General features: G+C 42.9%; 1 protein-coding gene across 7 annotated transcripts in view; it reads right to left on the bottom strand.

Annotated features, from left to right (window-relative positions):
* Positions 1–22,653, bottom strand: part of ATXN7 (ataxin 7) — a 141,872-nt gene that overhangs the window by 79,455 nt on the left and 39,764 nt on the right. For 3 of the 7 annotated variants that reach the window (XM_084988852.1, XM_084988848.1, XM_021069176.2), the window contains exons 1-3: positions 17,541–17,610; positions 16,838–17,149; positions 16,542–16,610 (exon numbers count right to left, since the gene is read on the bottom strand). In XM_084988852.1, coding sequence (XP_084844978.1) covers positions 16,542–16,610; positions 16,838–17,138 — 370 coding nt within the window. In that variant the 5' untranslated portion in view covers positions 17,139–17,149; positions 17,541–17,610. Of the gene's footprint in view, positions 1–16,541; positions 16,611–16,837; positions 17,150–17,518; positions 17,611–22,653 lie in introns of those variants that run through there. The other 4 variants (XM_084988853.1, XM_084988851.1, XM_005669703.4 and 1 more) reach the window with 2 other exon arrangements.

Genomic DNA, 22,653 nt, shown 5'->3' with positions numbered 1-22,653 from the left:
CTTCATGCTTTCCCCTTTACTTTTTCAGGGGATGCTTATAAGTAAGCAGCAGCAAGATGAAGTTAAAACTTCCAACATACACCCCACTGACTCCCGAGCTCTACCAGACCCGTTTCACTTGAACTCCGGAGCAGTTCTTTGCAATAGCACTGCTCCATCTCCACTAGAGCCTCATGTGGCCCTCAAGAGCCAGAGTCAACAAAACCGCTGTGCAAGCTCTTACTAGCTCTCTGCAGAAGCAGCCACCTGCTCAGGGCCTTGAAAGTTGGTACAAAAATCCTTAAGCAACAGGGGTATGTTAGAACCCAGCCCCAAATTTAAACTGTGGGTTTGAAAAAGATCAGGTGGCTACTCTTCCACTCTAGCTCCTCTCTTCCCTTGACAGTGCCCATATATAGATGTAATTATGGCCAAGGCCTTCCAGGGAAAGCTGTAGAGGGGCTGCACACAGAGGGATCTTATTACGAGATATTTTCATCAGGCAAATAAGAACGTGAGTGATGATGCCAAACCAACCACTTGCAAGATATATTCCCTACTCACTTCTTAATTACCTTTTCATAAAACTGGCAGCACTGAACATTTCTGGGGGATTTGAGAATAAAAATAAAAACTTATCTTTTTAAATGGAAGGAAAGCTGTCCCTGAACAGGAGCTGCTAAATTTTAGCGAAATTAAGTATTAAAGTCTAACCTCACAAAGTAATCAGCTCTATTTGAAAACCATTAAAATATACATTAAGACCTATTTTTCCTGCAGGAAAAAAAATAGGTCCAATTTAGCCATAACCATTTCAAAACCCTAGGTTCCTGCCAAAGGCTCCTGAGCAGGTAGTTCCCAGTTCCTGTGGATGAATGGGAGCCTCTCAATCATCTCTCCACTACCTGTCAGTTGTCTCCCTGATGAGAGGTTGTATGAGCCTACTTTGTGCAGAGTAGACAGGATGCTGGGAGGGGGAAGAGCTGGCTGTATGGCCTTCAAGCAAACTCCACTGCCTTGTGTCAATCGTGTCACACATAGGCAAGACCACAGTAATGCAACACAACCAAAGCAGAGAGAAATACCTGACACTAAGTTTTGTTGTTGTTGAAACCTATTTCCCTTTTAGAGAAGCACCACCAGCAAGACAGGCAGAGACAGGGGGAAAAAAAAGAATGAGAGTTCAGATCAATCAATTTAGCTACTTAATATCAACTAGGATTTGGTAAATTAGATAGTAGAAAACTAGTGATTCTAATTTTCAAAAGAGTTTTCCCAGTTCTCAAATACTTTTTTTTTTCAGGGTTGCATGTGTGGCATACGGAAGTTCCCAGGCTAGGGGTTGAATTGGAGCTACAGCTGCTGGCCTATACCACAGCCATAGCAATGTAAGATCTGAGCCGCATCTGAGACCTACACCACAGTCACAGCAAAGCCAGATCCTTAACCCACTGCATCCTCATGGATACTAGTCAGGTTTGTTTCTCCTGAGCCACAAAAGGAACTCCTCAAATAATTTTTTTTTTTTTTTGCCACTGTATTAACAGCTTTATTTGTATTAACTCCTATGTTTCCACAGTAACCACATGACTACAATGTAATTGACAGAATAGGAAACTAAAGCTTTGAATGGCAAGTAATAATACCAAGAACACACTGTAAATAAATGACAAGATCACAATCTGAAACTAGACTTAGATGATATTTGAGCCGAGGTTCTTTTCTTTTTGTAAAAGTTATACATGTAAAGAGTATTATCACATTTATATTTAGAGGTAAAAATAGTATACAGTTTTGTGTCTAGAGCTCTTTTTGCTCTACTTGGTATAACCTGGTTTATCTAATCACAGGTCTTAAAATACACCCATACACACAATTACCAATTGACTACCAATTTTTTAAAAAAGCTCTTCAGGAATATACAGTAATGATATTAATGTTATTGGGGTCATACATCAGAAACACTGAACTGTACTTTTAAAATATCTTGTAAAGAGGGAAGAGAGTAGCATACAAAGCTAAAAACTGAAAGGTTCACTCCTCCTAATCCTAATGATCAACAAAATCAGGAATTTATCTGATTTTACACAGGGATCTCAGAACCTAAACCCATTTTACTTTATAGTTATTAATTTTAATTTAAAGTTTGGCCTTTCTAGACAGCATATCAAAAAAACATTACTTGAGCTTTTAAAAACACAGATGATTAATAGAATTTACCTATAAATTATAAAAGGAGATAGTCAATATTTCAAGTACAAATGGGCATACAAGGTCCTTATAATTTCTAAGTTTGAAGAGTACAGTAGTTAGTAATTTTTAAAAATTTTTTTCAGGAATTTTTATTTGAAATAAGAGGCTTCAAACTGATAAAGTATTATTTGTATTTTTTTTATCAGTTCTCTCTGTACGGTACATTAAAATTATTTTTTGAGATATAACTGACACACCAAAAAAGTCAATTTGCGGGGTGGGGGGTGCTGTACACATGTCATATGGAAGTTCCTGGGCCAGGGATTGAATCTGATCAAATACTTTTAAAAAAACATTTTCCCACTCAAATAAAGTTGTATGCAAACCATATAGCTATCAAGATTTGACATGTTTTCTTAATTCTTAAAAGCCTTCTATCGAATTCCTATCTTTAAGAAACTGATCTTATTTTAGAATTACTAGTGAGGAAAAATAAGACTGAAATTTCTACAAAGAACTTGATGAACAGGAGTGCTTTCCAACTTTCCTCAGCACTTCATGAATACCAGTACTTACCAACTTTATTAATGTGGTTTGGTTTTTAAATTATTACAAAATCAGTTGTTTTATGTATTACCCTGCCATAACACTCTCTTCAATGAGAAGATTATGATTCACGGATAGATTATAAACTCACACAACACAGATCATTCTCAGCAACAGCCACCAGCTTTTAAGAAAACATCTACCAAACACAAGATCTTTTAAAGAAATAGCCATTGCAGCTGCCAGTTAACAATGAGAAACCTCATGAGACATGGGCTGAGTAAGATAAGAGGAATAGAAAGCGCAGTACATAGAATCTACAGTAAACTCTGAGCCTGTCCCCAGTACAGTGGTGCATCAGAGGAGACAGAAAAAGCCCTAGAAAGAGGAATAAAGGGAAGGCAGAAAATAAATTTCCTATTCAGAGACTGAAAAAAGCACAGAGTTTATCTTGGGAAAGAAAACCCCAGTGATGTAACAGGAGGATTCAGGCACACTGTCATTTTTTTTGTACATAACCAGTTATTCCAAAACCAAAACCATTTCTCTCTCTACAACATATTGTTAACTCAACCAAAAACAGGGTGCTGGAACACTGGGAATAAAGATGAACAATGGACTATCAAACTTTATAATCAACAGGGGAATGAAATGTTACTGCAGTATACACTATCAACCAGAGGCTGAAGAATATCATTAGTGGCTACTCTATATTGTTTTTCCCCTTTAGGTCAAATTTGCAAACTTAGCCAAGACTTATGTAAAAACTTGCTATGAAATTCCTTCTAGCCAACATTTATACCTCCATCTAACAGTAATGACATTTTAGTAAGAGTGATGGCTTGTGTTCTCTCGACACAAGACACTAAGGGATGGTTTTTGAGAAGGGCTACAAAGTGACAGTGATGCAGATGGCTCCTATAAGAAGGTGACACCTGACTTATGGGAGGGGTAGGAGCATAGGGAGAGGGAAGATCCTAGGCAAGAGCCAGACTTCAGAAGTGGAGACCAGCCTAGCCTGCAGGAAGGACTGGAAGGAGGCCAGCGTGCCAGGAGGCACAGACAGTGATGCTGGCCGGCCCAGTAGAGGCCAGCAGAGCTAGATCCAGAGGGCCCTGTGTGCCACAGTAAAGGGATTTGGATTTTCAATGGGCCACAAGGCCCTATGTAATCTGCCTCTCCAATTCACTCCCACACCCTCAGCAGCTGATTTCTGATGCTACACTCCCCGACTGGCACTTCTCCAGCCCCTGTGGGTCTCGCCAGGATCCTCTTCCACCATAGCCTCTGGACCTGCCCTTTCTTCTGCCTGAGGCCATCTACCATGTCCACTGGCTCAGGCTTTCATACCCTGCAAGTCTAGGTCAGAAAACTGCCTTCTCTCTGCCCCACCCACTTTTTGGGGACCCATCCTCCACCCCTAACTGACCCCCATTTTTTTAGCTGCAACCATGGCATGCAGAAGTTCCTGGGAGAGGGACAGGACCTGTGTCACAGCAGTGACAACATCAAATCCTTAACTGCTAGGCCACCAGGGAACTCCTCACCCTATTTTAAATTGTATGCCTCCAACTTAATCCTTCTCCACACCACTCATCACCAGCTAACATATATTTCACTTTAAAAACCATATTTTTCACTTAAAAAAAAAAAAAACTCTCTTCCCCACTGAAACAGAAACTCTGTGAGGCATTCTAGAACATTTGCCGTTTTCCTAAAAATTAGGATACCTAGGACAAAGTAGATGCTCAACAAACACACACTGAATCAAATCAATGAATGAAGGCAAACAAACAGAAACCAGGGAAGTGTTTTACAAGAGAGAAACAATCTACTTTAGATATTTAAGCTCTATTTTAAAACCTCACTTCCTCAGTTTACAACTACCTAGACCCTTGAGGATTTCACACTAAGGAAGTGGCTACAGGCCCCACTGGCCTCCTACTTCTACTTCAGCTACTGCCAATTCATTGTCCAAATTACTACCATGGTGCTCTTTCAGAGCCCAGCCTCTGGACACAAACAAACCTCTCCTCAGGATGACTTCTCTCCTGCTGCATCCAGCTCTATCTCATGCCCTCCAGCACACACGTCCCTGGGCTGCAGCGGAGTTCCAGGCTTCCCCTCGACCCCACACCAGAGATGCCCCCACTGCAGAATATGCTCTTCATCACACTAGCTCACTCCCCCTTCACGGCTTAACAGAAGATCCAAATCTCCCCTTCACCACCTCGGGGGAGGCTTCCTTGCCTGACCCCTGCTTCCCCACCCTGAGCTCCGACTCTACTCCCCCTCAAGCTGTTGAGATTCCTGACTTTTGGGGCTCACATTCCCACCATCCAAGGCCTTAAAGCTCTTGATAGGAAGTTTCGATTTCCTTCTTAGCACACTGGGAGACCTCTGAAGGATACCGAACTGCTGTTTACTTGACTAACACCTCCCCATCACCCGTATCTTGATACTTCGAGAAAAAGGCATACAATATTCTTTCCACCCACTCTCAACTGATGACTCTACTCTCAACTAACTTGGCTCTTACTTCACAGAAATGACAGGAAAGAACCCCTTACCTTATCTTCCCACAATTCCACGTCTTGACCTGCAACTGGTCCCCATGTTCCTCCTCTCATTACCACAGAAAAGTCTCAGATTCAACCCAGAACTGACCTATCCATTTGGGCTCTGATCCCACCACCTTTTGCCTTCACAAGGTATTTACTGTCTTTGTGATTATCCATTTTCTCACAGGTGATCAATTATCTTTCACTCCTGGATCATTTCCGTAGCAGACAAATATGTTCCAATACCATTTGAAATAAATAACCTGAAACAAAACTAAAAAACCCTTCCCTTTATTGCCTTTATCTATGCCCCACCTGGCTACAGCCTCATTTCTCCACTCTCTTTAAAGCAAAACCCTCTTGGAGTTCCCACTGTAGCTCAATGGGTTAAGAATCCAACTGTGGGTGTTCCCATCATGGCGCAGTGGTTACCGAATCCAACTAGGAACCATGAGGTTGCGAGTTCAATCCCTGCCCTTGCTCAGTGGGTTAAGGATCCGGCGTTGCCGTGAGCTGTGGTGTAGGTCGCAGACACGGCTCGGATCCCGCGTTGCTGTGTCTCTGGCGTAGGCTGGCAGCTACAGCTCCAATTCGACCCCTAGCCTGGGAACCTCCATATGCCGTGGGAGCGGCCCAAGAAATGGAAAAACGACAAAAAAAAAAAAAAAAAAAAAGAATCCAACTGTGGAGGCTCAGGTCACAGCAGAGCAGCAGACTCGAACCTGGCCAGGTGCAGTGGGTTAAAGTATCTGGCATTGCCACAGCTGCAGCTCAGATTCAATCCCTGGCCCAGGAACTCTCCATATGTAATGGGCACGGCCATTTAAAAAAAAAAAAAAACAAAGCTACTGAAGACCTGCCCACACTGCCCTCTCCCCTTCTCCAACTCTCCTACCAGCTATCTGCCTCCCCAACTCTCCTGAAGAAGGTCACTAAGGACCTCCACACTGCCATAGCCAGAGATCAAATCCCTGACCTGGCTTTACTCTACTTCACCACAGCACATGAGATAGGTCCTCACTCCTCACTTGAGGTGCTTTCTCTGGAATCCCCACGCTCACCTGGTTCCCTCCCTACCTCTCTGGAGACTGCTCCCCCCCCTGCAGATCCCCCATCACCCACGCATCCCTTTAAGGAGGGGTCGGCAGCTAGCCCTCTTCTATTCTGTGCTGACCCTTGTACCTGAGGGGAACTCACACATCCCCCAATTTTCCTCATTCTCTGTCCAATGAGGATGCAGATTCACCCAGGGGCTCCAGCCCAGGCTGCTCCACCAGCTCCAGGCTACATATTCAATTGCTGACTCCACAGCTCCCTGAGGATGGCAAGTACATCACACACAGTGTGGCCACAGAGTTCCTGGCTCTGAGCCTCCCCATACCTCAGCTCATTAGATGGTACCACTTGGATGCTCAAACCTCAGATTTCAACCCTTACTTTTCTCCCTCACCCACATTCAACTCTCCACTAAACCATCAACTCCACATCTGAAATATAACCTAAAAAGGGCAACCTTTCTACCCTGCCAGTGTCACCACCAGGATCTAAGCCACCAACACCTCTCCCCAATCCATTCATCACGCAACAGCCAGTGGTCTTTACAAATCACAAATTAGATCAGGCCACTTGCCTGCTGAAGCTACTACCCCCCTAATAGGCTCCCATCACGCTTAGGATAGGCCCAAATTCCTGACCTTGGCCTCTGTGAGCTGACCTTCATTAGCTTCATCTCGCTCCTCTCTGGTCCATGCCCATCTCAGAGGCTATGCACTTGGCTTTTTCCTTCTGCTTGGAACACTTCCCCCTCCTTCCAGAAGATTCAGTGGACACTTCTCACAACTCCCATCAGCTCAATGTTAAAACTCAGATAAGTCTTCCTTGATCATGTCAGCTTGAACCCTCCTCCCTCCAGCCCCAACTCACCAGCCTAGCTTATTGACTTTCCACTACTCAATGTCCTTGAAAAATGTTTGTGTATTTACTGTATCTTACTTCACTAGACTGACTGGCATTGCTCTATCCCAACACCCATGAGAGAACCTAGTAACTAGTGGGTAACTCCACAAACACCTGCTAACCAACTGCCTGACAGGGCTGTGCCTTCTTACCTTGTTTGCAGTTATACCCTTGGACTCTAGAGTGGGATTATAGAGTGATGGCCTTCATATTCCATACTACCATTATTAGTAAAATCTTTATAGAAAATATGTATTAATTTCAGTAATAAGAAATAATATTTTTTCCATTAAAACTTATCTGTCTATATAGTGTCCAAAGAGAACAAGGTAATTTAAAGGGAGAATTGCTTCAAGTCAAAATGGAAATTTCTGAAAATTGAAAAGGCTGTTTTTAAGATTCTCTCATCAGGCAGAAAACTCCAAGACTACCAGCACACATACATAAAATTATAATAATAGTAGCCTCTGCTACCTCGGACCCATTTCCCAACTAAGTACAGATGACTTGATCTTGTAGGCTGTAATTTACTTTTCTTGTCCAGAAAAAGAGCTTTGTAAAACATTACAGAAAGAAACAAACTACAGGCGAACCACAGGAGAGGAGCAGGTGCAAGTGGGTACAGGCAGGGGAAAGTCAATCCTCACACTGGGCTTCCCTCTGCCAGTCAAAAGAGAGGACTAAAGGAGCAAACAAGAAATGTCAGCACCCACTTCTCATTCTCACTGGAGTCCATGAAAGCTGGGAGCTCAGGTTCATGTGCAACACTCTGTTGTCCTGAGCACACTGAGGTTTGCCTGTACACTGCCTGCAAAAGGACAACTGGCATTTCACTTCCTGCTGCTCCTCTCAGAGTCCTGGCTAACTACCTGACTGGAGGCATGCTCACAACACTGCACTTTCATAATTGATAAAAATAATAAATCTAGCAAGTAATGTTATTGAACAGTAACTCTGCCAGACACTGTACAAAGGGCTGAAAGAGCACTATACCATTTCATCCTCCCAGTCACTGTGAGCTACTACTACTACAGTCCCATTACACAAGGAAGTTGACTGAGGCTTAGCCAAGCTATGGAAATTTTTCTTAAGTTACTCACCTAGTAGAGTTGGAATGTGCAGACAGGTTTGTTTAACTCCAGAATTGGAGTTCTGAGTATAGCATCTATTTAAAGTTGTCTTCTGCAAACTTACCACATGGAACCCCTTTTCTGCATAGTACCTACTCATAGCACACAGAAGCAGGGTTACAAGAAAGACACTTTGGGAGGCTGATGTAAAGCAGTGATTATTAAACACCAAAATACACAGTGATCTCCAAAAAAATCCATGAAGAAATGAGAAAAATAAGGACAATGCAATGAGCCTTTCCCAAACTGAAACTTTCTTCAAATTTAAAGAACTGTCCTTTACTCCCAAACAATGGCCCTCATACTTCAAGACTTATATATATGTTATATCTAATTATACATACTATAATTAGGCACTTTGTTCCCCAATTTACTTCAACTTCCCAATTTATTGCAGAAACTTTCTGGTTTGAAACAAAAAAGACTGGCACCAGTGGTTAAAAGTGTTCTTCTTCCTCTTTTTTTTTTTTTTTTTTTAAACTTCTGCATTACTGGAGTTCAGGATTGTGGGGGGAAAAAAATCTGTATAACCTGGAATGGGAATATTTTCTGTGTTAATATTATGAGTCCAACTGATAACTATTACTTTCTCTTTGCCATAAGCTTACATATAAGAAAAAAAGTATTTCATGTTAGCAGGGTCTTTATTACAAAGAGGAACAAGAACACTTAATCTAGTTTTATGTTATGAATGCCTGAAATGCAAAAAATCATTTTTCTTCTTTTGCTCATTTATAATAATCCCTGCTGTACAAGATGAATATAAATGTAATCCTCTGCCTTCCTCTCAAAAGTACAGTAACTCCAACTGTTAAGGCTACTAACAGGCTTCTTTTTCTTCTTGGAACTTCAATCAAAAAATACTTTAATAATCAGAGAGGCACATTTATTAGAAATACTGCCACAAACCTTGAATATCAATGTGATTAAAAGCAATCTTGTGCTGAAGTGCCATTTAAATGGTGAAATTTCACTTCTTTTTTTAAAGGACTTTTTTTTTAATAGTACAAATCCCAAGTGATTGTGTTTGCTATCTGCTGCAACTTTAGCTTTCATTTAATCTTTTTTAAAAAGCCAATTACTTCTAACGCAAACTGTGCATGCCTGCCCTCCCTCACAAAGAAATGATTTATAAAAGAACAGCCAAAACAACATAAAGATTGTTGTAAAGCACACCAAGAAAAAAGCTGCTATCTTCAATTTTTTTTTTTTTAATTTTTGGTAAAAGTATTTCTAGCCAAAGATAAGGAAAACAAAGGTCACAGCAATCTCTTCTAGCTCATGAAAAGTGGGTGCACATTCTGCACAAGATTCAGCACAGCAGCAGGGTAAGCTAACGCAGGCTGTGGAGTCAGGCAGATCTGGGTTACAGAGTCTCTGTGATCTTGGTAAGGTAACTCATCTCTCTGGGCCTCAGTTTCCTCATCTTTAAAAGAGGGATAATGCTAACACCCAGATCATAAGACAGCTATGAAGAATGCATAAGGTAAAACCTGTGCTGGCAGAGAGTAAAGTTCTCACTGAACTTGAGCTGTCCTCATACATGTAGGAACACTGTGAGATGTGGACCAAGGAAGTAAGATGTTGTTATAAGAGAAAAATAAGAGCACATAACATGTAGGTCCCACTCAACAATGATGCGTAAATTCCCTCTCTTTCCTCCTGAGACTAACATCCATGAGAACACACAGAACTGTATATGGGGTACATTCAGCATTAAGAGCCCCATTCTGCTTCAGGAAATGTGCAAGGTTTCCATTAACCGAGAAGCTCTGCAGGTTGAGGAATTCACCATGGACTGTGACAGATGGGATACTTGTCAGAAGCGATGCTTGTCAGAAGCACAATATCATAAAGATGTGAGATCGAAGATTGTGATAAGCCCTCCACATCAGTCAAAATGGACACATGTCTCCTGGTGAAGAGGGAGCCGTCATAAAGCCCTTCTGGTCATAAAGTCCCAAGGCCTTCAACAGGGCTTCAAATCCTTTAAGCCAATTTAAGGGCAGACATTCTCAAGAATTTGCATCAGGGTACCCTTTTGAAAATCCCATGAAAGGTCAAGATTCCTTCTCCCGAGGATTTATATACTATACAGGGCTGAACAAAAGCCAAGCGCTATCTTCACAGTCCAAGGCTCTGGGAAGCTGGGACAGTAAGAGCTCTGTTGATGTTCTATATTTGAATTGCCCTGAAACAGGCATGTGCCCTAGAAAAGTGGCAGGGAATGACAAAAGTGACAAAAATAGGAGCCTTCTTACACAAAGCCTTACATGTATTCTTCTAGCTCAATACACTTCTTCAATGCTGAATTAAACTTTGGTTTAAGAATAGTGGTTTGTGGCATTCCCATCGTGGCTCAGCAGAAATAAATCTGACTAGCATCCATGAGGATGCAGGTATGATCCCTGGCATTGCTCAGTGGGTTAAGGATCCGGCATCGCCGTGAGCTGTGGTGTAGGTCACAGACGTGGCTTGGATCTGGTGTTGCTTGTGGCTGTGGCATAGGCCAGTGGCTTCAGCTCCGGTTCAACCGCTAGCCTGGGAACTCCTTATGCTGCAGGTGTGGCCCTAAAAAGACCATAGTGGGTGTTAGGATTTCCCATAATGGCTCAGGGGTAAGGAACCCAACTAGTATCCATGATCCCTGGCCTCGCTCAGTGGGTTAAGGATCTGGCGTTGCCGTGAACTGTGGTATTGGTCACAGAGGCAGCTCAGATCTGTGGCATAGGCTGGCAGCTGCAGCTCCGATTAGACCCCCAGCCTGGGAACTTCCATATGCCGAGGGTGCTGCCCTAAAAAAAAAAAGAAAGAATAGTGGTTTTTACTATTTTGAAGGTCCTCCCCCTCAAAACAAAGTTCAAGGAGTACGGGAATCACATTCTGCAGAATGAGTTTCCCTTCATTAACCATGACACCCATAAAAACAGAAATAGCAAACTTTGTCCGTCAAGAGCCAGCTGGTGATGTGGGGGCCTGATGGACTGCAAGGTCTCAGTGGCACTTACTCAACTCCACAGTTCACTGTATGGAGGCTACAGCCAGACATTGAATGAATGGCTGTGGCTATGTTCCAATGAAACTTTACTCATGGACTCTGACATCTGAATTTCACATATTTTTGCAAAGGTCATGAAATAATCATCTTCTTTTGAGAGTTTTTATTTCAACCATTCAACAATGTAAAAAGCATTCTTAGCTTGGCTGGAGACAGGATTTGGCCCACAGGCTGTAGTTTGCATTAAAATAGCTAAGAAGCCACACTCAGGAAAAGAATCCTTCCTATTAAGTGTCTCTCTAGGTCTAAGGGGCTCTCTCATTCCTGGGTTGGTGCAGACTTAACAGTTGGAGAGCTACAGGATAACTGTCACAGTATGGACACTGCTCACTATCACTGCAGCCCCAGCACTCATCCAGGGAGTGTCAAGTGTGGGCAATCTGCAACCAAATCAACTGAGTGCCCTTTCAACGTGTATTAAAGAGATTCTGATGCAGTGAACTTGGATTGAACTGATTCTTGTCTAAGGCTTAGTTTCGGACTCCACTTGAGATGTTGGCTGGACTGCAAACACTGCCACCTGCAGAACCCTTACACACTCACTGAGGGGATCACAAATGACAGCCGGGCTCAAAAGAAGGCGTAGCACACATAAAAGACTCCATTCTGCAGGAGACAAGCTGAAGTCCATGCAAGCATAAAAAAGAAAACCAGAAAGAAATGATATGATGTCTGGGACATACTTCAAAATAACTGTGTGTGGAGAGTGGGGAAGAGATGAAACACAACTGGGCAGGGACCTGTTAGCTATTTAAGTTGTAGCAAAGACATGAGGAGGCTCATTAAAATATTTTCTCTACTTTTGTGTATTTCCAATTGTCCATAAGAAAAAGTTGGGGGGGTGGCGTAAGAGAAATCCTAGAGGAAAACAGAAATGCTCTTTACTTCAGCGAGAAGATTTTATGCCTATAAGGTAGTTACTTTAAAAGTCTTTCTCACAAATACAATTTGTTTTCAGTTAACTGCTATGAACAATTTTTTCCCCTAGGAAAGAAAAAGGTAGTACTGTTATGCTGACTCAGTCTGTGTTGATTGAGGCTACCCACCTCCCTCGCTTTTTTTTTTTTACCTAGCTGCCTGTAGGTACTAACCAATCTCTTTTCCATCTTGCCCTAGACTCATTTATGTTTCTGTTATTTTGAGAGGGCGGTCACCTGTCACCAACTGTGTCTATCACCCTAGGTTGCCATCCTACTCCCCTGCCTAAATATCAGAGATATGAGAGGTGGTGTCTTGTCTGCACTCTTGGGAGAGTGTAAATGGGTTGTTAAACTCAAGACGGAGACACAGGAAGTGCTGAAAGACAGTCTCTGGCTTCCCCTTCGTCCAGAAAGCACAACTCTCCAGAGAACAGTATCTTTTTTTCTTTTTTGGAGTCACAACACAATGGAAAATTGTTCATTCGAACCCTACAATCTTCCTAGCAGCCCAGTTCATTCCTTTTGGGGGCAAATATTCATGGAATACACACACACACATATATAGATTCTTTTGGTCTTTTTAGGGCCAAACCCTCAGCATACGGAGGTTCCCAGGCTAGGGGTTGAAGCAGAGCTACAGCAACACCAGATTTGAGCCACATCTGTGACCTACACCACAGCTCATGGCAACACTGGATCCTTAACCCACTGAGCGAGGCCAGGAATCGAACTTGCATCCTCATGGATACTAGTCTGGTTCCTTAACCCCTGAGCCACTACGGGAACTCCACACTGAATATGTCTTGATCAATAACATCCCTGTCCTCTGGGACTCGGCACACTAATAGAAGAGCCACTACCTAAGACACACTTTCAAATGGTGATTACTACCTGAGTTTGGAGAATGGACAAGTACAGGGTACTTTGATATCGTACAAAAGGTGGGCTTAAGAGAAGTTAAGAATAACTTTTCAAAGAAAATATCATTTTTTCAATTCTACTGTTGACTCTCAGAGTGACACTATATTTTGTTTCAATTTGCTGTGAAATTAAGGCATTTCATGTTTTCACTTTGTAAGACTCCTTACATGCTTAGGTACTAATATGGAAATATTAGTTACTCATACCAATTAATTTCATTTAAAGATTTTTTTTGGTAAATCCACCATTTTGAAAATTATCTTTAGGAAAACTGTAATTTTCTTCTGAGTTTACTCTTCTGAAAAAATTTAAAAATACATTATTAATTTTTCCCACCAAAACCAACTTGGGCTATCAAAAAAATTTACAAATTACAGAATAAAACAAGCAATAAAAAGATGAGGATGCAGATAAAAAAACAGGCTGACCTCTGAAAGATACCTGAATTTTATCCTAACATTTGCCCATTTACACTAACAGGAAGATGAGGATGATATGTTAGCTAAACCACACATAATCTCACTCCCATCAAAATCGATAGTTCCCACCGCTCCCATAACATTAATCTAAGAGGGAGTTGGACAAAATAAGCTACAAGAGCAAAAACAGAGAAGGAAAAAACACTGGGATCCTAGTTTTGCAGTTTTGAATCTGGGAGGTAGCGAGGAATCCTTGACAATCCAAGAGAAGCCGGGCACCCTTGACCTCAAAAATGGATACACATATTCATTTGCATACAATTTCAGGGTAATTATGATCTCCTGAAGCCCACTGATGCCCTAGGTTAAAAACCTTCGACCTAGATAAATACCAAATTAGGAGATAGGACCTAGTATCATCAGCAGTTACCAAAGGTTAAAATTAGTACATATTGAGTGATTTTCCACATACTACCTAAATTAATTTCAATCCTTACAACAACCATGGGAGGTAGGAATTATCATCTCCTTTTACAGAAAGCTAGATTCTGAAAGGTAAAATTCAAGATTAAGCAACATTATCTCATAATCAGATTTCTAACGTCTAGGTACACAATCATGAACTGGAGATTTCAAAGTCTGGTCAATATTCTGAAACATATTCCAAGATGGGAACTTTCTGACTTAGTACATCATTCATATTTTCAATTTATCAACGTATTTTTCTATTTAACTTTGTTGACAAATGGAATTAGCATTTATTTAATTCCAAAAGACTTTTTATTGGTAAGAGATAATCTCAACCAAAGACAAACGAGAATTGCCTAATAATTTCTGATAATTTAAAAATATCTTTTTATTTCTTAAGCAGCACAACGTGAACTATTTGTTACAAAAACAAAAGGCCTACTGTGTTAGTGCTGAACATCTTTATGCTCAGGTTTTCAACTGCTGCGGAAAATCCACAAAGTCACAAGTGAATTGAGAACTGACTGAATTTAAAAGTTCAGTCTCGAAACTGGCATGCAGTTTCAGCTGTCCTGGCTGCTTCCACATCCTCTGAATGTTAGAGCAGCTTACCAAAACGGCACCTCTAAAAGTCACTAATAATTTGATAGGTAAGAATCACACACAAGCAAATCTACAGTCCCTTTGTGACTCAATAAAGTAATTAAGAGGTCCTAGACCTTCTTGGTAAAATCTATTCGTGACTACGTCCCAACAGAAAATAATAGATATAGCAAAAAGTGAGTCCAAGCAACTAAATTTAGTTGAATCTCGGTTGAAACCAAGTTGCCCGGTGAAATGCTACTATATTTACTCATCCTCTATAGAGGAATTACCAATAATGTGCACCATGTTTTAACACACTTAGAAATCCTTTATGGGAAATGCATCCACACCCAGAGAATAAAAACTAAGAACAGGAGCGGGTCAGGTCCTCTAAATCTCTACTCCAAGTGCTTTCTATGAGAGTTACCACCAAGTGATTTTAATTTTTTAAGCCCAGGCAGGCTGCCAATTCAACACTAAAACCGGACTAACAACTGATTTTTCCTATTGCAACATCACCAGCAAGTCCTGTGCCTTCCCTCTCTTTCCTTTGCTCTCAAACAGCAATTCTCAGTCTCAAAATTAACTAATTTGCTCTCTAATCTGTTCCAATTGGAAGCTCTCAGAGAGCTGCTACTGGTATTACTCTTCCTCTTCATGCCAAAAGGCCAACAAATGGGCAGTTCAAAACACCAAAACAGTGAATTCAAAGACAAGATGGACACTAAAAACAAGAAACGTGGAGACAGAGTAACAATGGGCAAACTCTGGACTTTAAAAATGTTCCACTTGCCAAAGTTCTACCTATTCTTGTACACTTAACAGTAACTATGCCAAAATAAATGGCCTCACTAAGAAATAACATTGCACTGGGAATATAAACTCAGTATTCTGGATACCAAACCTCACTCAAGTCCTTGTCCATACTACCACTGAAGAACACTTTGAACTGAATCTAAAGTTGACTGGCCTCCAGAAGTCCTTTCTGAGCATGGTGTGCCCAGGTCTGGTATAAGAATTTGACAGCAAAAGTACGTATTCACAGAAAAATAAAATCTGAAGGAAAAGTCTGATCGTTCCTAGATACCAGACCTTTAATTTGGAGGCACACCTTTAGACACATATTTCCCGAGAGTATCCTTATACCAGTTTTATTAAAAACTGACCAAAAATTAGATTCTGATTTCACTACCAAAGAGTACTAAAGGCTTATTTTGCCATAGAAAATTCTGCGCCCTATCCTCATCTTGGTAGCTCACCCCACTTTCCTCCAAAACTTCCAACCAAGTGCTCCTCCGCTGTGATGATCCTTTCGATGAATCTTTGTAATTTAAATCCCGCAGAAATAAGGCTGCACAGGTAAGGCGTCTTTTTTAAAATTAAAAATTCATTTTGATTGCCGGCAGAGAATTTCAAGTGGCAAGGTCTCCTTTCCAGAACCCCTCAAAGCATTCGTGGAAATGCTTTTGAAAGCTGACGCCTTCCTCCACTAGTGTTTACCCTTAAGGGGGTCACACCTGATCTGGGTTAAACTCACTACAGTCCCCAGAGCTCATCACTAAGCAATGCTGCTCAAAATGCACTCAGCCAGACCTCCACTGAAGGGTTCTGGCCTCTCCGTTACAGGAAGCCCCCAGAAACTGGATTTTCCTAAAGCTCCGTCCTCCCTTTTCTTCCTCAGGCAGCATCCTTGCATAGGGAGATGGGGAGCGTAGTGGGTCTAGTGGGCTCAAGCTCCCGCTCTGGTCAGCCTGCCAGAATACTTCCCCAGGGCTTGTACACTCCTTTCAGGGGGCTTAACTCACCTTCGCGACAGAGCCCCATGACTTCGCGGTTTTTCCCAAACTCCTTGAAACTTTCGTCCAATTCCGTCCCTAGGAGATATACACACACAGGAGGAGGGGAGAGGCAGGTCAGTGGCCAGGAGTGTGACGCACGCTCACGCACGCAGTGAGTAGGTGCGGGCACCTCCGCGTTCCCCAACAGAGCGATAGCATCTCTGACCCCCGAGGGGGCGGGCCAAGGGACGGGGGAGGGGAGGAGAAGGGTCAGAGGATGGGGGAGCCGGGGGCGTGGGGAAGAGGAGGGCGTGGACACTCACCGTCCTTCCCAGGAAGTTTGGAAGCCTCGACCCACAGATTCCACGACTGTCCCAGCATCGCTTCGGGACTGGGCAGGGGCCGGCGCTCCCCGACGGTCGCCATTGCGGCGGCGGCAGAGGTGGAGGCGGCGCCCGGGCCGCCGTCCTCCGGCCGTAGGCGCCGCGGCGGCGGCTGCCGCTGGGGCTGCGGAGGCTGCGGAGGCTGCTGCTGCTGCTGACGGGCGGCCGCGGCCGCTGCTCCGCCCGCCGCTGCCGCTCGGCGCGGCTCCCCCCTGACGTCATCCGCGGCCCGCTCCGACATTCTTTCCGCTCCTACAATGTAACAAAAAAGGGGGAAAAGAGTCGTGCGGGGGCCGCTTTTAAGGAGGCGCCGGGGAGTTCCGGCGGCGTGCGCGGCCCGCGGGCCGGGTGGGGCGCGCTGACAGCGCCCCCGGCCGCCCAGCCCCCCAGCCCGCCTCCTCCTGGGCCAACCCCCGCCCCGGGCGCAAAGTCCGCGGCGCGGGCTCGCTTTCGCTTTCGACTCCAGCGGCCCCTCGGGGGAGGGGACGAGCGCCAGCGGCCCGCCACCGCGGCGCAAGGTCCCCAGCCTGCCTCCGCCGCGGAAACCGGGGCCCGGCGCTGCCCCCGCCCCTGCCCCGAGCCCCGCCGCGGCGGCCCGCGGCAGGAAGGCCCGAGACGCACCCCCGGCCCTCGGGCTGCCCACCCTGAGGCCGCTCGCATCCCCGGGCCGGGCCCGGCGGCCCCGCTCCTTCCTTCCGTCCGCGCGTCCGTCCGAGCGGCGGCGCCCGGCTGGCTCCCTTAAGCCGAGGCGCCTCCCGCCGCCTCCTCCCCCTCGCCGGTCCCTCCCTCTCAGCTCGCTCCGGCGAAGTTTGCACGTCAAGCCCCCGGAGTGGAGCCAGGGCGAAGTCGGAAACGCAGCCACCTATGGAGAAGCCGGCCGGCCCGCCTCGGGGCACCAGCGGGCGGCGTCGCCGTCGAGCCCTCCGGCTCTGGGCCGGACCCTGGGCGCAGGGGCGGGTTCAGGGAGCACTTCACTCTCAGCTCGCGGGCTGCCGCGCAGCTGTCAAAAGCATGAATGGGAAGCCGCTGCGGAGCGGACTCCTAGCGTGGAGGAAACCGCGGGCAGGCAAGGAAATGCGGCCCAGGTGCTGTCCCAGGTGTCAGCCCGAAGCCCGGTGTCCGCCCGACGCCCACCACTGGAGGTCACAGCATGCCCCCGGGCGACTTGAACTCGTCCAGCAAAGAGAAGACCATGAAATCAGAATAAGATGGAGTTGAGAGAGAGACCGAGGCGAATCCGTTTACTTGTCTCGAAGACACCACCCCAAATTTCTCTACTGCCCCTTCCATTGCTCGTGGAAGTGATTCCTTTATCCTTTAATTAAAAAAAAAAAAAAAAACTCGTTCGTTGTAAATACGAGTTGTTGGCTTCTCCCTCTATATGGTGTCTGCTTGGGCAAGGCAGGAACTTACGGCTTAGGTGAATGTACAGTATTCCTAGAAAATACTGTTTTCTGTTACATTTTGTTCACCAAAGTAAGCACTGGCCCACAAAACTGAGCATCCCTCCCCAACACACCACACTGCGTGCAAAGTTTTTGCTCAAGTGATAGATAAAAATGTAAAATAAGTCTATTTAATGAACGAAAGCATGCTAAGTATTTCAAACAGTAGCAGACCACACCAAGGTTACTGTTATTTCAAACTGATGTGAAAACCTGCAGCCTGAGACAGAAACAATGATTTTAATCATCACGTTTCACACAGTAGTAATATCAGCACTCCTGAGGCATGTGTCATAGTTGCTTGCTTAGAGGTGCTTTCTCTAAGTGGGAAGGAAGCCGGTTTATTCATGTTTTTTTTTTTTTTATCTAGAACATCTGGTGTCATAGAGGTGACCAATTTCTCTGCTAAAGAAACAAAGTCCAACTAGCAGAAACAAAAATGTTCTAAAAAGTAAATTAATAAGGAAATGTTATTGCAACCTAAAAGCAACACGGGATTCCTGTAGTAAGTTTGTTTTAGGTTCAAAATTTAAAAGCTTTACTGAAAAAAAAATAATATATATATATACATGCTTTATATAGAAATCGCATATATATATTTTGTTTTTGGCATTTCTTGGGCCACTCCCGCAGCACATGGAGGTTCCCAGGGTAGGGGTCGAATCAGAGCTGCAGCTGCCGGCCTACACCAGAGCCACAGCAACGCAGGATCTGAGCCGCGTCTGCAACCTATACCACAGCCGTATCCCTAACCCACTGAGCAAGGCCAGAGATCAAACCCTCAACCTCATGGTTCCCAGTTGGATTCGTTAACCAGTGAGCCATGACGGGAACTCCACATATATACGAATTTTTACATTATTTTTTTTCTTTTTGGCAGCACTCATGGCATGCAAAAGTTACCAGGCCAGGGACTGAATCCGTCCTACACACAGACCTGAACCACAGCAGTGACAATGCTAGATCCTTAACCTGCTGAGCCACCAAGGAACTCCATGATTTTTTTTTTTAATTTTAAAAATGTTTAGGAATAAGTGCGTAAAATTTTTCCTGGATTGAATGCAAACAAAAGTTCCCCAGAAACTATGGATAGATATTTCCTGTCCTTATCTAAGAAGCAGTAAAAAGAGAATAACCAAAAATAGTAGAAATGTTTGATAATAAAAAAAAAAATTTCTAATGTTTTAACTTCCTACATAAAAGCATCAATGAGAAAAAAAAATGCATGGGTAAAACATATAATTCCCTTCGTAATAAGGTTCCTAACTCTTAACATAGGCATCTTGGACGTCACCAACGTGGATCTTCAATTTTTCATTTATCCAAATTACTGAAAAAATCTGTAGAATTATAGAAATATATAAAAAAAATCCAACTTCTTGGTTTTCCAAGATTAAAGTATACATTTTAAAAATTATTTTCGTTTTTATAATTCTACATTTAAGATAAATAAAAATTTGACTTTGAATGACATTTGGAGCTGCCATTAATAAAAGCTTAGGGCAGGAGTTCCCGTTATGGTTCAGTGGTGACTAACTCAACCAGTATCCATGAGGATCCAGGTTCAATCCCTGGCCGCGATCAATGGGTTCAAGGATCCATTGTTGCTGTGTGCTGTGGTGTAGGTCATAGATGTGGCTCAGATCTGGTGTTGCTGTGGCTGTGATGCAGGCTAGCAGCTGCAGCTCTGATTCAACCTGGGAACTTCCACATGCCATGGGTATGACCCTAAAAAAAAAATAAAGCAAGAAATAAATAAATAAAAGTTTAGGGCCAGTTGTTACTGCTATGGCTCAGGTCCCTGCTGTGATGGGGGATCCAATCCCTGGCCCAGAATTTCCATGGGCTCAGCCGGAAAAAAAAAAAAAAGAAAAAAAGCTTTGGGCCATCTACCTATATAGCTACTAAGGACAGCTTGCCCATTGAGTACAACCCTTCTGATCCCTGAGAGTAGAATGAGAATGAAAGTAAGGGAAAGAAGCGCAAACATACGTACAATCCCATTTCCTTAAGACATTGTTTGATTTCCCCGTTTACATGTGAAAATTCTTCAAGATTCACTACTATGACTTTGAGCTAATGGGGGTCAATATGGCAGTTTGTAACATTTCAACTTCTGTCCTTATTCCTGTTTTATACCAACCCCTTTTGATTGGTTTCATAAAGAAAATAAGGTTTAAAATAAAAATTAAATATCTTCTTAGTATATTACCAATAGCAGCTATCAAAGATCAAACACCTACTAGGTGACAAGCATTGCTGTGGGTGCTCTTTTGCATTACCTCTATAACTATTCACAATTGTGTAAGGTTGGAGTTGCATTATTTTTTATAGATAAGGAAAATGAGGGAGGGCTCTGGAGCCAGTCCCTCGAATTCCTTCTGTGTCCCTATATTGGCTCTTTCATGTAAAAACTGCGTAACATAAACAAGTCACCTAACTTATTTGGATCTTAGTTTCCTAATCTGTAAAACAGAGATAAAGCCAAGCTTCTTCTGAGAATTACATTAAAAGATTCATGGAAACTACAAAACAACACAAAACAAACATTATAAATAAGTATCTTATATCAAACTGAGCAATTCAGATCAATTCTTATCTGAGAAATGTCTTACCAAGTTCAAGAAGGTGTAGGAACCAAGAGAATGGCAGGCAATTCCCAACATCTCCCCACACTCTCTTCACCCGTATGAGAAAGCCCTAAACCCTTCCAGAAAAGGCAGTTTCTGATATCCATAGTTGGTTTGGGTTTCCCAAAAGTTCAAATGAGTCACCAACAAAAGTCAAACTGCTATTGAGAAAGTACAGTGTTGTGATACTCAAGTTTGGGCAACATTTTAAAAGTGTTCTTATACAACAGGCACTATCTATAAACAATAGTAAAACAGAAAGTCAAACACTTGGTTTTATAATAAAAAAACCTGATGACTTCTTACCTAAACACCTCTCCTCAGCACCCCCAAAGACATAAAAAGAAAATAAACAATACAATTTATACTCATTTATTTTAATGCAGTGTGTTCCTAGTATGCTATCAATCTTTTCTCCTACAGGTGTACTTCTGATGATGTCTTTTAGTTCTGAAGATCTTCAGTATCTGTCTGCACAGATAAATGATACATTCTGTAATAATGAGGATACAATTTGTCAAAAGTTCCTAAGTGCCTACCAGCCTAAGTGCTGGGCATCAGGGTGAACACAACATAGTAACTTCATTGAGGAAGTGAGAAGAGGGAGAGGTAGGGAAAATTTTTTAATTCATCAAAATGCACTTATGGAAAAACCTGTCACCACCAATTAGATTGTATGTGGCTTAAGAACTAGGCCATCAGAAGTGAAATGCTGCCAAGTTCTGAGCATTTTATCCCTTCCAGGGATGTATTTAAAAGGTGGCCTTACTTCACCATCCAAATTTAGGGATGTTCCCATTAAGTGCCAAGGGTAACAAGGTCTCTCTTTACAAAAAGGATTCTCTGCACAGCAGATTTACTTGTAAAGTGCTTTGTTCAAAGGCATCACTAAATTAAAAAATAAAATAATTTTAAAAATTAAAAAAAAAAAAACCTTTAAATTCAGTTTAACGTAAAATGGCTGGAACTGTCCAATACTTTTCTAAGATGCAACACCTCGCACAACCAGCCTTTTTATTTGGAAAGAAGCACCAGTCCCAATATATTTTAATAAACTTGAAAGCCAAGAACTACAGTGTATTTATATGTGCAAATTTCAGGGTTGGTAGTAGAAATCCTCCATTATCATCCCCAAAGCGCTGCAGTCATTTGATTAACCAGAAACTCAGATCCACTGAATTAGGAATACGTGGCCTTGAGTTTCTTGATTTCCTCCTAAAATTGGCTGTGCCTTTGTTCATTTCCTCTCACCCTCCTCTGACCACACCTTTCCCTTTCCTTCTTCTCTAGACAGAGCCTGGGCTCCCTTCTACATATGGGGTATGGCAGGCAAAGCCCCTCCTTAACTGTGCTCTCTCTAGTGAAATACCTTACAGTTCACTGAGAATACATCAGTATTCCAGTAGGGGGAGAACATGGAAGAAACTTAATTCATCAGCTCAGTGGCTGGAATTGCTGACAACCAAGTGCAAAATTAGGAATAATGGTGATTACAAAAGTAGAGATTTAAATATGAAGGTGATTATATTTTAAAAGTCTTAACTTGTACACAAAGTCATTCTATTAACTGTCATTTGCCCAAAAGGTCAAATCTTTGAATTTTTGTTTTGTTTTGTTTGTTTGTTGTCATTTTAGGGCCACACCCGTGGCATATGGAGGTTCCCAGGCTAGGGGTCTTATC

Source organism: Sus scrofa, chromosome 13 (genome assembly GCF_054392235.1).
Source record: "Sus scrofa isolate SSC_HxYL_T2T_F1_AM1 chromosome 13, Sscrofa_HxYL_maternal_Yorkshire_Landrace_v2.0, whole genome shotgun sequence".
Classification (NCBI taxonomy): domain Eukaryota; kingdom Metazoa; phylum Chordata; class Mammalia; order Artiodactyla; family Suidae; genus Sus; species Sus scrofa.
The sequence above is the reverse complement of the archived record's forward strand: the minus strand, read 5'-3'. Positions and strand labels throughout refer to the sequence as shown.